Source organism: Danaus plexippus, chromosome 26 (genome assembly GCF_018135715.1).
Source record: "Danaus plexippus chromosome 26, MEX_DaPlex, whole genome shotgun sequence".
NCBI classification, from domain to species: domain Eukaryota; kingdom Metazoa; phylum Arthropoda; class Insecta; order Lepidoptera; family Nymphalidae; genus Danaus; species Danaus plexippus.
In genome coordinates this window covers 5,127,012-5,143,207 of record NC_083554.1, presented here as the reverse complement: position 1 = coordinate 5,143,207, position 16,196 = coordinate 5,127,012, and the positions used below count along the sequence as shown (strand labels likewise).

General features: G+C 32.7%; 1 protein-coding gene across 1 annotated transcript; it reads right to left on the bottom strand.

Moving 5' to 3' along the window:
* Nucleotides 1–251: 251 nt before the first annotated feature.
* LOC116774523 (alpha-(1,3)-fucosyltransferase C-like) lies at nt 252–1,680 on the bottom strand. Its single transcript, XM_032667269.2, has 2 exons — nt 929–1,680; nt 252–568 (listed from the first exon to the last, which is right to left on the bottom strand). The coding sequence occupies exons 1-2, from the start codon at nt 1,678–1,680 to the stop codon at nt 286–288; spliced, it is 1,035 nt and encodes a 344-aa protein (XP_032523160.2). The 3' UTR covers nt 252–285.
* Between the last annotated feature and the right edge of the window lie 14,516 nt (nt 1,681–16,196).

Sequence of the window (16,196 nt, the reverse complement as noted above, 5' to 3'; positions counted from 1 at the left end):
TGATAAAAGTTTCTAAAGAAGTAAAAGTTTTTTTTTCTCTTTTGAAGAAGATTGATATCATGTCAATGCATTGTCAGGTACGATATGAAAAAGTATTCAATAATAAATCTAAGGCAAACGTCTCTCACAGATGTTCCCGAAATAATATCAGTCTTAATACTCAGCTTTATAAAGAAAGTTTCGTATAAAGTGAAACAGCGTATTGTCATGGTTGTACGATAATAATATGTTTGTATTTATGTTCATTGTTTTATTTTCCTATTAAATTTTTATAAGTAATTCGTATTATGTGAAGGTGTTGCGGTATTTCAGCTGCTGACAAGTATCCCTGAAGTCCGGGTTCCACCATTTCCTAAACTCTGTATATACATTTGTGCCGTTCGCTCGGTTTAACTTCTCACAGACGTCGCAAAATCTCAGCCGTGGTCGAACCGTATAATAATAGTGATTCTTCCAATCAAAAAAATAGCTATATGTTGTTGGATATCGGATGAGGTAGTCGATGATGGCTCCCATTTTCTTCATATCATAGGACTGAGCGTTTATGTAGGAGCCTGGAGGTAAAAAGCTGAAAATACTTGCATTCCAGTTATAGTGTGATAGATTTTATGTAAGTTATTCTGCTTGCACTTTGTATTGACATTATGTAGAAGTTAGTTTAGGCTATTTTGAAAATTTTGTAATGTAATTGTTTTATTACGTTTCGTACTAAGTAAAATACTTGGATCGTAACATTCGTAATTAATATTTGAACTATTAGGTATCTTTTAAATAATTCTAAGAATATTTTTGTTTCAAATCTGTATTTTACTTCATGTATAATTATTTTAAATACTTTGAAGGATAACAATTATAATTTTATACGTAAGTAATTTCATTTTCTTATTCCTATGGTTAGTAAACCATGCTACTAACTAAATATCCTTACCTATTGTAATTTGAAGATCCTAAAATAATGGGAATAGTGACATGTGTCATCGCTTTAACCAATTTGGCTGTCACGTAATCCTCAGCATAGGAATCTTCTAGAATAAGTATAAAAAAATAATTCCTCTCTATCGTTGTGTAACAGTTTGTTTTTCTGGATTCCGGACATTTTTTGTTTCCGCAAGCACCAAAAATATCCAATGTGTGATTATAACCTTTTAACTCTTTTGCGAATTCTCTAAGGAAATCTTCATATTTGACTTTCGTTTTACATTTCGTCGACATCCATGCAACAGCATTCTTCTTTTCTTTAACTTTTCTCAACACTCTTTCGTTGTGGGTCATATTTATAATCCAATTCATGTTCCTCTTAGGGCCTACCAATGTGTTGTTTGCATCAAATATATTTAATAAAGGGTCTGGTATATCCGAATTCAATTTGTAGGTCCACGTATAATTGAAGAAGTTGTCATAAAATGAATTACATATAGGAAAGTTCTCAGAAGAATCCATGGAATGGAATATATATATTTGGTTCTGTGACCGGGTTAAATTTAGTTCGGGATATGTAATAACATCCCGCGCATTGAATATGACAGCATCTAAATATCTATGGTCTTCACTTAGAAAATGCTTGTCATATGTAATGTAACAATTGATATATTGGCACTTCTGTTTTATAAAAACGCTCTGACCTTGCGGCCATTTTGTTTTGTAAGGTTTATTCTGATGCTGTGGTGTCCAGAACAGCATGTACTTTAAATCCGATGGGAATCTCACAGGTCGGTGTTCTAATAAACTGCGGTTGATCAATAATTGCGGAATAAGACAAAATAAAATGGCTAGCAAAAAAATTGACGTATACATAGTCAGCTTAATCGTGATTTTCCTGCATGGACTAACAAACACCATTTCTTTCACATAGTACATTATAAAACTGTTACTTAAGATTGTTCTTATTTTCATAACAGCGTCCTAACACAGCTCCTATATCTTTCGATAGTTGAAAAGCATTGAACACTATGGTTATTTCTTGTAGGCTGTGAAAATATTTTCGGAATGTGTTTGTTTGAATTTAACTTCCCGTCAATTGTTTTCTTTGTTAAATGTCAAGCAGATATTGAACGAAAATCACCTATAAATTTCATCAGATATTGTGATATTTATGCAACTTCCGTTTGTAGCGTAAATTATTGAAGTTACTAACTTTTCATACATTTACATGGAATGCTAAATAAGGATTTGTTTATGAATTACAAACGTAGTTTCATAGCCGTGTCGCGTTTGTTATTTATGCGTTTCATTACGCAATTTAAAGTGGCGAATTTAACCAACTGTCCTATGAAAAACTCGTTATGTATCCAAAATTTAATTTATAGCTAAAATTTACTTGTTTTGCACTAAATACACTACGTATGCAATAATCTCCAGCCAAAATTATGGTGCATGTTAAACGATGGTATCTGTTACTGTGTTTATATTACAACGGTGTCGTTTTAACAAGGTATCTTTACAAAAAAAAACAGTCTTTGTAGAGTAAGATTACAGTCGTTAGTAATGTGGATTAAACATAGGGCCTTGCTTATTTTCATTGTTATGCCTGAAATTGTCGACACTTGAGTACGGATTACCTTCGTTACCCAGTCGCGGAGCAAACTTGGTAGTGATGGGAAATGTTTGTCATTTTCGTATATTAAAAACATCGATATCAAATTTTTTTTTTTTTTTAATGTTAAGTAATAATATTTTTTTTAATATTCCTATACTGTTTAATTATTATATTTTTTCATATAATTAATAGAAAATGTACAACGACATACTGGAAGTGTGAGTAAGATTACGATTAAATATGTATATTTTATGTAGCACTAGCTATAAATCATTTGCGTATTTAATCGAAACTAATGAGTGACAGCCCTATGTTTCCAAGTGGTCGCGCAAGGAGGCACGCGGAATAATGATTTCTTTGAATCCCCAGGTTTCAAGAGTTCGCCATTACTGGCTCTCAGATACGTTTGTTCAGTACTTAATACTACATCTCAATGTCGCTTCTAATTGTTCTCTTTACCTTTGTGAGGTGGATGTTGTCGTGTTTTCAAAAACAATTTAATAATATAGCCGTAATGACAATATTTGTACCAATAAGATTTGTAATCGCTTGTTATCATATTTATGGAATTTTGACTTTTAGAAATGAGGTAAGTAAGACTGTTTGAAAGTTTACTAAGTATGTATTTATTATTTATATCATTTTACAGAACAATTAAGATTCAAATTTATTGAAATATTTAATCAACTTAATGGGTTATTTAAAGAAAAATGTAACGTAAATTCTTTTTTAATATTTGTTATTTACGAAGTCTGTTTTTTTATGGTTGTATTTTTTTCTATCTATAGTTAATAGTTTCAAACCAACACAAAGGTCAACACAACTCAATCAATCTTCAAAGAATATAGTCAGAGATTTGATTACATTTTCGGGACAGTTGACGAAGCGTTTTAATAAAGAAGCGTTCGTGTTACAACCTTAAATTATTATATTTTAACTTTTTTATACTTTCAGAATAAAATAATAACAATAATGAGTATCGTCGTACACATTCAAAGGAATGTATATAAACATATGATTTATGTACTGAGCCATATGAAGGTTTTATATATACAAGCAAATATTTTGGGATTATTAGTTTCATTTACTAAATAACTAATACTCGCGAAAGCCTTAGATCTCATTTTAAACGCAATAGTTCATCAAAACAATTAAAACATTTTTTTTAATGTCCCATTGTGTGTCAAATAAAAGTATCCCACTGTTTAAATCTAAATATGTTTATACTCCAGGTGAACGAAGTGGAGATAAGGGCTAACGTCCGATTCAAGTACCGACCACCTGTAAATGAAAATAAAATGTTAGAGTGTTCTGATTAGCAGATCTGATTTATAGATAATTTTGTTATATGTAAAAAAATAAAAGTGTTACATTTCATTTAAATGTTATTTATATGATTTTTTTTTATATTCTCCAAAATAATATAATTCATATACTCGTTTATTGATATGACAATCGCTTAATACTTACAATTTTTATTTAAATATGAATTTCAAATTTCGTTTTTTTTTAATTTAAAATAAGGTCTTCTTAAAATAATCTTCGAAGGCACCCCTAGTAGGTTCTTTTCATATTTGGTTAGGTAGGGAGTGGAGCTTGGACAGTGGAGGTGAGCGTTTAACGCGCGTTAAATAGGGGCCCCTTAAATCTACACCTGGGTCGCAAGTCCCAGGCACTGTTGAAGGTCCTCACCCTGTAACGCGATGGACCCGGCACCCGCACGGTGAATCCATTGAATGCTAAAGGTTTCGCCTCTTACCTTTCTATTGTTACATAGGCAACTTTTATATCCGAAAAATCTTAATCATGTTCTGTCTGTTAAGATTTAAGTGTGACAAAAATACATTAACCAGAAAATCAGTCTTATAATCGTTTTCAATCGTATATTAGAAAATTTAGGATACTTACAAAACATCATGACTATTTTCATTCGATAAGTGCATAAGTGACCTTACTCCATAAGTGACACATAATTTGTGTTTTATAAAAGCGACGTGTTTGATTATTAACTTAAATTATTTGTTAATAAATCTGTCTCACCTACCTGTCATGCCTGAATCCACCAGTGGCGTGCACACTATAGACGCAAAGAAGCACTGCTTACCCTACCCATACAACAACTAAACCTACATTTTTTTATTCTTATTTACATACTTTAATCCTACATTACACAATTCTAATGTTTACAGACATTTAATATATCATTTGATTGATGATATGGTAAAATTGTTTAAAGTGCCATCTATCAATGTAAAAACTAATATTTTCGATCGGTCGCTGCTAGCGGCTAGCGCCGCTTCCCAGACACAGCGGCCGTAAGCACAACTAATCGTTGCATTCCATACAAATAATATCAAGGACGATCAAGAAATCTCTTGTTTTATGCACAAAATGTTTACCTGTGTGTGTAAAAAAACTATGCATGTGTTTGAGAGGCGGTGCTTCCTACCTACTCGTTTATAAAATCTTAGGAACTGAGGTGATTGTGAAATGAAATTTTATAAGGGACTTTTTAATTTTACCGTTCAAATATTTTTTTCGCCATTTTACTATTATTGTCTTACTAAGGGCAAGTGAATAAGTTTTAATTACCTTATTAGTGAATTTAGTAACAAATTATGGAAAATAATAGCTGATCTTTGTACTTTTGGTACGCGTTTAACGAAATTAATTACGAGTACATTTCCAATATCGTGTTTTGATAATAAAATTAAAATAATTAAGAATTAATAATAAAATTTAAATAATTACGGGAAGGTGTGTGACCAGTTTAGATTTAACTAAAAAAAAAGTAATGTTAGTTATTTTAATCAAAAGTATTATGATAGTAACAATAAGCTAGCAGCTTGTGTACACAAATAAGTTATTTTGTTTGAATTGTTTGTTGTTTTCAAATAATAATGATAAGATTGTTTGGATCTTCACTAGATATTCCGATTTAAATAACCATCATAAAGCGGTGATGAACAGATCTTAATTGTTTTAAGGTACTTTCATGGCTTAGAGGTAGTTGATAGATTTATAAAATATATAGATGTTAGTTCTGATCGGACTGCTGTGACTTTATGCGCGAATATTATCAATGTTTTAGAGGAGGAAATTATGATGAAATTATTTCTTTTTTCATACATATTCTGCCTACTCAATCCCAAATCTTTTTCCACACCCCTGTGATCCCCAGTATATTTTTTTTTATAATATATTTGATCACAGTATAAATAATACGTTGGACTTATCCACAGTATAAGAAAATTATAAAATTTAAAAACTAGATAGTACTGGAATAAAATAAATCATTTCAAATAGTGTAGTTACATTTAGGAGTGAGTGTTTGTAGTGATTTAAGGGGTGATTAGTGGTCTTCCGATGTGTTGTTGTGAAGATGCGATGCGGTGCTAAATAGGTTATAGAAATCGTTTATAGCCTTATCTTTAATTAAACTATCTAACACTGTACAATTAGGTATATATATAACAATTATTTTTAAATATTGACTTTGTTTTTATATTTGATAGCATTCAAATAGTAATAATGTGTAATAAATTTATCAAATTATAAAATAAATAAATATGCATATGTGAGGTGAGATAGTTAATTTTGTAAGCCAAAGAAATCACTTTTAGCTGTTGATTTTTTAAATAAAAAATACTGTTAATAATAACACAAATGTTTTTATTTAATACCAAAAAATTGCTCACTGACTACTAACCGACTGTGATACCTTCGTCTATGATTGGTTTTCCGAAAGCCAAGGCCATGAAGGTGTACCTTAACCAATAGCACTGACCGCAAAATAGGTATATATTTTTCAAATTTTGCTAGTAAAAGCTGTAAGAACATTAATAATTCAATTGAAAATAATTAAATCCTTTCACAATAGGTTTAAATTAAATATATATGTGAGAGTGCGGGGATCCTCGTGGAACCTTGGCCAAGACTCTAGTCCTTTAAAAGGCTTTCGAGTCTGGGCGGTAAGTACCGATGACGATGGACAGGCTTCCATTTTGAAGCAAAGATAGTCTTTACTCAAAATGATACTTGTTTATTGCTAACAAATTCTTACAATGAATGTCAAGAATTGTATAGCGGAGATTCTACCACTGTGGCTCCTAAGAGCGACCAATGTAGAATGAATTCAGTACGATTATGCTTTGACTTTTATATGGTAAATTCTATATTACAATTGTGGGTACTTGGAAAAAACTAATCACCTGATGTATTAATAAAGTTATTAACATCGGTGAAGTGGGCAATTTGAAAACAATTATAATGAACGAATACACGAAAAGGAATATTTTCGATACGAGAAGGCTGTCGGCGCGACATATATATAATGTTGTATTTGTTAAAAAATATTTAATGTCACCGTTTATTAAGAATTATCAAGAATTAAGTAACTTTCTCTTAAGTTACTATAAGTTAAGTTCGCTTCAACCAGTTCTTGCCCAATGCTACCGACTGTATATTAATTCTAGAGATGTCCACCAGATAACTAATAACATAAAATGTTAAGTGCTTTTTTAATTGTGAACACCATCAGTCAGTTTTATTTTATTCTCATAAATATAGACATATGCGTTAGTTGATTGAACAATTGCTATCAAATGTAATGATAATGTTTAAAAATCTCTCAAAATGATTCAGAGTAAACGTCTGGTATTCTTTATATAATCGAATAGTAAATTTAATTAAAAATAATCTTTATTATATTAAAGTTACTAAAATGGTACAATGAGAGAGAATAAAAGAAAAAAAGCTTAATTACGTTATTGTAATTTACGAAACTATTGAGTGTGGCTATGTCAAAGATCTTTCTGAGTGTTTCTGTGATGTTAAAATCAATAACTCCTTATAATAGAATATTTAATAGTGTTTTGAATATAACGTGAAATCTTTTAAATCATTATAAACAATGTATGCTAAAGCAATTAAATATTTATATAATACTATTCAGTAACGCATATTTAATGTTTGATCATTTCGATAAAGTAATTTTATATGTATTTATTACAGAAAAAATGACTTGAAACAAAAAGTCTTATACTATTTATTCAATACATATTAAAAAATATATATATTTTTTGTTTTATATACAATATCAATATTATTAAATATGATTGAGTTACCTCACTAAGTTGTGTGTCAGTGAGTGCTCTGTGCATTACGCTGTCAATAAATGATAACAAAGTTGGTCTATGTTGTGTACGGTGTGCAGAAAAAATATTTTTTTTTATTAAATTTTTGTTAAAATATACTTTGTGACATCGTTATCAAAAGTTTAGTAAATATAAAGGATACTTCATCATTACATTATTGTAATTCTGTCTGAATTATATGAGAAATAATATGATTTTATCTTTAAAAAATAAAATTTTAATTATCTCCTTATAAAATTCCTTTGAAGATTTTTATAGAATATGAAAAACTTAAAAAAACTCATAATTACACGTATTTTTACTTCAGTACAATTTTTTATTGTTTTGTTGTGACGCTACGTCAGGTTAAAAGCTTTTGTGAAAGACAAATTAATACGATTAGGACTATTTGTATTTTGTATTATTGATTTATAAGTTTTTGCGATGTTCGTGTGATTTGTACGTTTGTTTGTAATATCCTGAAATATTCCTCTTCAATATGCACATTGCATATGCTTTGCATGCTTGGTAATAAAATATTAAAACGTGTTACAGAGAAGCAGTTGAATCGTTTCATTTATTTATAATTTTAGTGATATATGTATGTCGGCTCGCGATTGGAGTATGGGCGAGCTATGTGGCTCTGAAGTCTCACGGTTGAGAGAATTATCCTCCATTTTATAGTACTTATTAAAATAAGTAGATGATTCAGGCGGATCCCTTGACCACAATTATGAGTTGTGAACAGGACGGCTGCCGAACCACCACTGGCTCATCGACGATTAGCCCTGCTTATATAGGAGCCGTCCCCTCCCTTCACAACTCACCTGATTCACTGATTGGTGGATGAAGTCTGAGTCGTTTTACTTCTAAATAAAACTCAAATTATTATTTACAATCAAAAGTTATTTAACGAAACCAACAAATCAATTGAGTAATAATTAGTATTATTTTAATTATTACATATTTATCATTAACGCCGACACGGCCATTCTGCACAAAGGTCGCCCTCGACCTATTAAAAATCTATTCAACAAAATTTGGAGGTTCTTCTGCTCAGCTGCTCAACTTTGCTTCTAAAATCTTGAAACCGGCTTTCCTCAGTAAAATTTATTTAAGTCATATTGTTGGAGGTCCCTGTCCTCAAAAAATCTATTTAACCCATAATTTTGGAGGCCCCTGTCCTCAACGAAATTTATACAACCCATGATTTTGGAGGCCCCTGTCCTCAACAAAATTTATACAACCCATGATTTAAATTTATACAACCCATGATTTTGGAGGCCCCTGTCCTCAACAAAATCTATACAAAACATTATTTTGGAGGCCCCTGTCCTCAACAAAATCTATACAAAACATTATTTTGGAGGCCCCTGTCCTCAACAAAATCTATACAACCCATTATTTTGGAGGCCCCTGTCCTCAACAAAATCTATACAACCCATTATTTTGGAGGCCCCTGTCCTCAACAAAATCTATACAACTCATGATTTTGGAGGACCCTGTCCTCAACAAAATTTAAAAGCGTAAAACTGCAAACTTTTAATCTTTTGATGAATTGATAGAATTAGTATTTTGTGAGAAACTTTGATCACCAACTTCTACGCAACTTCTACTCGAGTTAAGCTTGATCCAACAACTGACAAACCTTCCAACGCGGACACGGAAACCTGTAATTATCGCATTTTCATCTGGTATTGGAACCGCAGTTGTTCGTGAGAAACCCCTTTTCTATTCCAATTATCTCAATTTGATATCGATCGTGAGGCAATATATTTTTTTTTTTGATTTCATATGCATCAGGGTATTTAAGATTTAATCCAATTTCACCCTTTTCCAATCTTATAACTTTAACCTTTCCTTTACTTTAGCCTTTCCTTTGTCCAATCTTAATTTATCTTGAGTTCTCCTAACGTTAATTTTCTTCTTAATGTAATCATCGAGTTGACTTCAATTTGCTATCCTTTCATCTTCGTTTATTAACGTAAGTAGTTCTACAGGTACTGCGCACTGTCTTCCAGTTAAAGCTTTTATTGGACATACATTCGTAGTTTTGTGCTTAGTGCAATTAATTGCCAATTCGAGAGAATTCAAACCTTTCTTCCAATCCTTAGTTCCGTAGTTTCAATCCTTAGTTCCGTAGTTCCGTATAATCGTTAACCCATTTTTGATTACTCCCATTACACGTTCAATTTGTCCATTAGTGCGACTTACGCCAGGAGCTATGTAATGTTGATAAATACCATGAAATTTACAAAATTCAAATTCGACTTTGAAAGCTGTATCTTGATCACTAATTATTTGTCTAGGTGTCCTAAATAACGAAAGCACGTATTCCAGTGCACGAAGCGCCATGGTTGCTGTCTTATTAGTTGCGTAAGTCAAGGTTACATATTTTGTATAAGCATCGATTATTACGATTACATATTCATTTTTATCATGTTTCTTAGTAAGGCGCCCCGTCGCATCTATGTGAATCATATCAAATGGGATAGATTTCTTCTCAATAGGATACATTTGTATCTGTTTGGCTCCTGATCATCTTTTGCTCGTTTTGCAAATGGCACAATTATCAATAAATCGCCTTACAGTTGTGGACATTTCAAGAAACCAATAAATTTCACGAATTTTTGGCAAGTGTTTTCTCCTACCCGAAGTATTCCAGAGCAGTATGATAGCAATTAATAATGCTCCACTGATAGTATTTGGGAACTACTTGCTTCCATTTTTTGGATCCTGGTTCTTCATTCTGGTATTTACGCTCCAATTCTGGTATTTACGCTCCAAAACAAGGTCATGAAGACGGTAAGCGGTCATCATGTCGCCACTTCCAAATTTTTTAATTAACACACAAGATCAGCATCACGTCGCTGTTCGTCCTTAAGTCGTGGATCTATGTTTTGAATTAAGTTAATACACATAATACGATTTCTGCTGAAAAAATCTTGTCGATATTCAATTTTGAAATTGTAATGTTTTAAAAAAACCACCACCTGTGAATTCTTGGTAAAAGTTCATTGAGATGAAGATTTTATGTCATTACAGTCAGTAACTATACTAAAATATCTTCCATAAAGGTACTGTCTGAAGTGTTTTTACGGAGTGTACCATTGCAAGAGCTTCTAATTCATAAGCATGGTAGTGACTTTCTGGAATCGTTATTCTCATACTCATACATGCTATTTGATATTGCTTACCCTCGTTTATTTGGATAAGGATAGCGCCAAGACCTGTACTGCTTGCATCTGCATATAGTTCGTTTAGTCAATCTTCCTTAAAAATGGTTAGTATTGGTGCTGAGGTTAGACGCCAAACTACATCAAGTCTGGTATTTCCACATTCAGCTGTCATTTCGAATTTATCATCCTTCTTGGTCAAATTATAAAGTGGTAATACACTTTCGGAAAACGATGGTATAAAACGTATAAAGTAACCTGTTAATCCACAAAATTGACGTACTTACCTAACACGGGCTGGCACAGGAGACCTCTAGAGCGCTTCGACCCCTCTCGGACCCGTGCGCACAACACCATTTGATATCAGGTCACCGAGACAATTAATTGCTGCTCTAAAGAAGGAACACCTTCCAACAAAACAGCCAAAACCCCGTCGAGAGCTTGCAAACCCTCTGACATTTTATCAAGACATCATCCATATAGACCAAAATATTATCCAGTAACAACCGTGGAGCAGTCATGACGGCCCGTTGGAACAGTGGCGAAGCGCCAGTTAACCCAAAAGGCATTCCCGTATATTCGTAGAGTCTATCCAGGGCAATGAAAGCTTGATAGAAATAGTGTTTTCATTAAGTTCACGGTTACCCGTGCACATCCTATCCTCGCCACTCCCTTTCCTGACGAGAACCACAGGACTTTCGAAATTAAAAGCACTTTCTCGGATCACACCACTGGCAATTAAATCTTCAATAATAGTTTCAACCCTCCTTCGCTCATAGTTTCAACCCTCCTTCGCTCCATTGGTGCCATCCTATAAGGTCGTCTTGATACCACTCCAAGTGGGTCCCTGAGTTGTATGTGTAAACCTCCTGACCCCACTTTGGCTTTTGGTATTCCGGTAGCAAATGTAGCACAGTATTTGGCCAAAAGACCCTACAACTTCCTAATCTCCGCCTCGTTGGCCAAATCGGTGTCAATATCTGGAAAGGGTATTTCAAAAGTTAACACTGTATCAATAGTAGAACGTCTTACCACAGCAGCACCCTCCTCCGTAATGAGCACAGTCAGTCCTGTTCCTCCAACCAAATCTGCACCAACAAAACGTCACAAAGAGTTTCATGATCTTAAACAATTGCACAAAGTCTTGACCCGTTGACACGACAATATTGGAACGCTCCCCCTGCCCACCCCTTGAACATCAATAGACATTACTCTCGTTTTCATGGAAAGGAAGAGCCCAGCGACCGTCTTACCAAAAACCGGGAAGCACCGCTGTCGTAGAATGTCACGCAGTTAAAGTTGCCCACGCTTATATTCATTGGAGTCAACATTCCGCTATGTTCCCTTAATAAGTCGACCTTGTTTGAAACTTCACTAACCTTTTCCGAAACATGTAGATTCTACATACCCAATTTTGCCACGGTAACTGCACGTGGTTTTGGATCCTTCTGATCTGTCGAAACTAGAACTTGAACTCAACAATGGTTGAGAGTCACTCACAATATCGGTTATTTTGTTACAGTTTGTCTGAATATGCCCAGCTTTTTCACACTTGACAAAAGACGAAGCCGCAAGTATTCATTATCTACACAGCCAATTACCGCTTCAACAGCATCCTTCTCCTTATCGCTGTTTATTACACGTTTCCAGATCTGCCACGCCTTTGTTATGGGTTTAACTGGATGCTGGATGCGCTGTGTCCAACCTGAAATTCTAAGTTTTAATATGTCATTAGAGTATCTCGCTTCAGGTTCAAATGTTTGTATTAAAGCTTTTCGTGTGTCCTTCGACACTGATGACTTGACAGGCCATGTATCCCCAATGGTTTTAGCTCAGCCTTCTAACAATCCAGCTATTTTGGTACAAATTTCAGAGTCACTTATATTCCAGTGATTTTTTGCAACATGGAGCACCAGTCCCTTATAGGCACGTTCCCGTCTGGTTTAAACGATGCGATATAGATGTCACTTAACCTTGGCCTTTCTTGAAATCAAATTGAAAAGTAAACCTGAAAGGAAATCGTCATTTGTTTGCATACTGGCCTGTTGTTGTTTAGATAATGTTTCCAGAAAGCTGATCAGTGCCCGAAGGGTATCCGAGTTCTTTGGCACATTTCCTCCTTTTGCGTGAGAGGATGGACCTGCTGGATCCATCCCACTTCTGATGTCGGCTCGCGATTGGAGTATGGGCGAGCTATGTGGCTCTGAAGTCTCACGGTTGAGAGAATTATCCTCCATTTTATAGTACTTATTAAAATAAGTAGATGATTCAGGCGGATCCCTTGACCACAATTATGAGTTGTGAACAGGACGGCTGCCGAACCACCACTGGCTCATCGCTGATTAGCCCTGCTTATATAGGAGCCGTCCCCTCCCTTCACAACTCACCTGATTCACTGATTGGTGGATGAAGTCTGAGTCGTTTTACTTCTAAATAAAACTCAAATTATTATTTACAATCAAAAGTTATTTAACGAAACCAAAAAATCAATTGAGTAATAATTAGTATTATTTTAATTATTACATATTTATCATTAACGCCGACATGTATATATTTTTAATTGTTTTTAAGAGTGAATAAATCTAAGGGTTAGTTTAAAATACCAGTCATATGTCATGAAGAAATTCTTAGCTTTCGTTCATAGGAACATAATATACTTTTTTAATATAGTAAATTTATTTATAGTAAATGAGGAGAAACAAGATGTTTCTTATACGTTAAGGTATACGATAAGGGTATTTTGTCGCTTAATTACCATCTTTGCCGAGATCCTTTTTTTTAACGGGATAAAAAAAATATTAATTGAAATACATGTAACCGTCAAATAAGATACTGTAATTTTTTTTTGTTTACTAGGATTTTGCGCACATATTTATTCGTTTTGCAAAAGTGTTACTCTTATAAATTTAAATCCTAAGTGTTACTCTTATAAAATTAAAAAAAATTGTACTTTAGGATGAAAGTTGTGTCTATTTTGTTTTTATTTCTTTCACTCTTTTTTTATCTAGAAGAGTCATAACCAAGTAAAGAATACAACAACCGCATACTGCTTAGTTTACTTGACTGCTATAAGCGGTTCCTCTATGCACGAGGGCTGTATTACTTATAACACGTATTTAGAACTTTGTGTAGCCTTGATGTGAAAAATTATCCCTGACGATAATCAAGCTATAGTACTTAAAATATGTACACCAAACTTGTCTTCTGTTCATAGATACTTATACCTTCGATGACTAGGACAGCGCCTAAATCTTGGATGTCTGCCAAAGTGGTACGTGTACTTTAGAAAGGCAACCATGAAGACCCTGCTAATTGGCATTCGATTTCAATTACCTCAATACTCTGCATGATTATTAAATATTTATAGAACATGACATACATTAAAGGTAATGATGTTTTTACTTCTTTGTGACTTACGAAACAGATTTCTCCGAAACCTATTGACAGATAAAGTAATGGTAAGCTTTTTAGTTATGGTGTGTCCTGTGGTATTATTAACTGGTTTTCTAACAATCTGATATTATCTGAGGTACCTTGCCCTGGAAGTAGTTGAGAAAGATTCATCTGAGGGGTGCCTCAGGAGTCGATCCTCTCTGCAACTCTACTTTTGATGCAAACTAAGCAGATTTATATACTGCTTTTTCGATTACGAATGAAGATATCCGATATTCCTTTTCCATTCGTACAACAAACGATTGGAACAGTTTGCTTTTTTTTGGGTTCTTCTCTTACGATCCACGACTAAAATAGTGATGGTAGGCATGTACTATCGAGTTTAAAAAAAAAACTTGCTGAAAAATATTAAATTAGCGACAATTAAATTCATTTATTTTTTTTTCTTTTGGAAAACTTAAATAGTTGATTATTTGTTCAAGAAATAGGGCTTAGACTATATTTAACCATACCATAATGATTTTCATTTACATTTTTTTTTATAATTTATAAATAAGAGTTATGCTATTATTATTTTTTATATATTCAAAAAAGGACACCAAAATATTCAATTTAATAACCATCGCAACATTTGTATGTATCAATCTATTCGGTTTGGATTGAATACAAACTAAGCAAAAAATAAATATATTTTTATATTATTCTAAACCTAGCAAGAGCCATCAGGGTCATGTTAAAAGTTCCGCACAACATGGCCGCCCGCGACTTCCGTTCACTTCCTGTTTCAACTTAAAAAGGCAAACTAAATATAGTCTGGTCGGATAAAGTGATATATGTTTGTTGTATAAAATTTGTTTTATGTAAGGTGTTTTCAGATTTCGTGCTAATTTATATTTATATGGAAAAACTTATATAAAATTAATACGACTTTGTATTGGACAAGATTCAGGAGTTAAATTCAGTAGGAAATCAAATTATAATATTCGCGAAACTTACTCCTAAAATATTTATTTTAAATGTCTAGGAGTAAGTAAACTTTTTTTTTTTATATGCTATTTTTTATTTTGTCTATCCTGTTGAGTCATTTAAAAAGATAAAAAAATCTGTGTTCTCCAAAACAAAACAAATGAGGTTATATTTTGGTTTCTCTTAAAATATATTTTTTTTAAGTATTTAAATTTGATAACCACGACTTGAACAATCAAAGTAATAATCCTCATTTAAGTTTATCTAGGTATAAGTCTAGTTCTCATAATTTTTTATGATTTCCGTCAAAGCCTATTAATAAATAATTATTGTAAAACTGTTCTCCGTTAAAATATCAAAGTTAGAACGGAGTCACTGAGCAAAATTTACGCGCATTTTAGACCTCAAACTGCTAAACTAACGTAATGCTAACATATTGTAGCCACTAATAGATGTTTATGATAAAGAGGAAGGTTTGTTATTATGTGTAAATGTATGAAAATATATATTTATATATTTCTATATACAAAATATTATGTAATAGAGATGTATAATATGTTATAGAATATGTTCATGAAAGTGTTTCGTAGATGTGCTACGGCGTAGCGGTTGTAGCCAAAGGAAGCGGTGGGTCGTAGACAACATGCCGAGTATATCCTGCTTTGTTTTCACGAACGTTTGTCTCTGTACAAGGATTCATTCATAGAGAATTATTACTCTATAAGTATGTATGTTATAAACAAATCTATTTTCCTTACCAAAAAAACATGATGGGACTAAAATTTATTTCATTTTTATTTGACGGAAATATATTCTTATCTTAGTGATATTGAAGTTTTCCAAAAGTATACATTTGAAAAAAAGGTAAATATTTAGGATTGATTGACGTTTTTATAATTCTTAAAACGAAAAATAAAGGAAAAATGTCGAGTGAAAACTTAATTAATAAAATAAATTTTATTTTGTAGTATATTTTTGTATTTAAAGTTT

Bases quoted from the DNA above. Each gene is read 5' to 3' on its own strand.
- LOC116774523 (XM_032667269.2), bottom strand. From the start codon at position 1,680: ATGCTGTTCTGGACACCACAGCATCAGAATAAACCTTACAAAACAAAA. The intron at 569-928 runs GTAAGGATATTT...AAGTATTTTCAG, and splicing joins GGATCTTCAAATTACAATAG to CTTTTTACCTCCAGGCTCCT.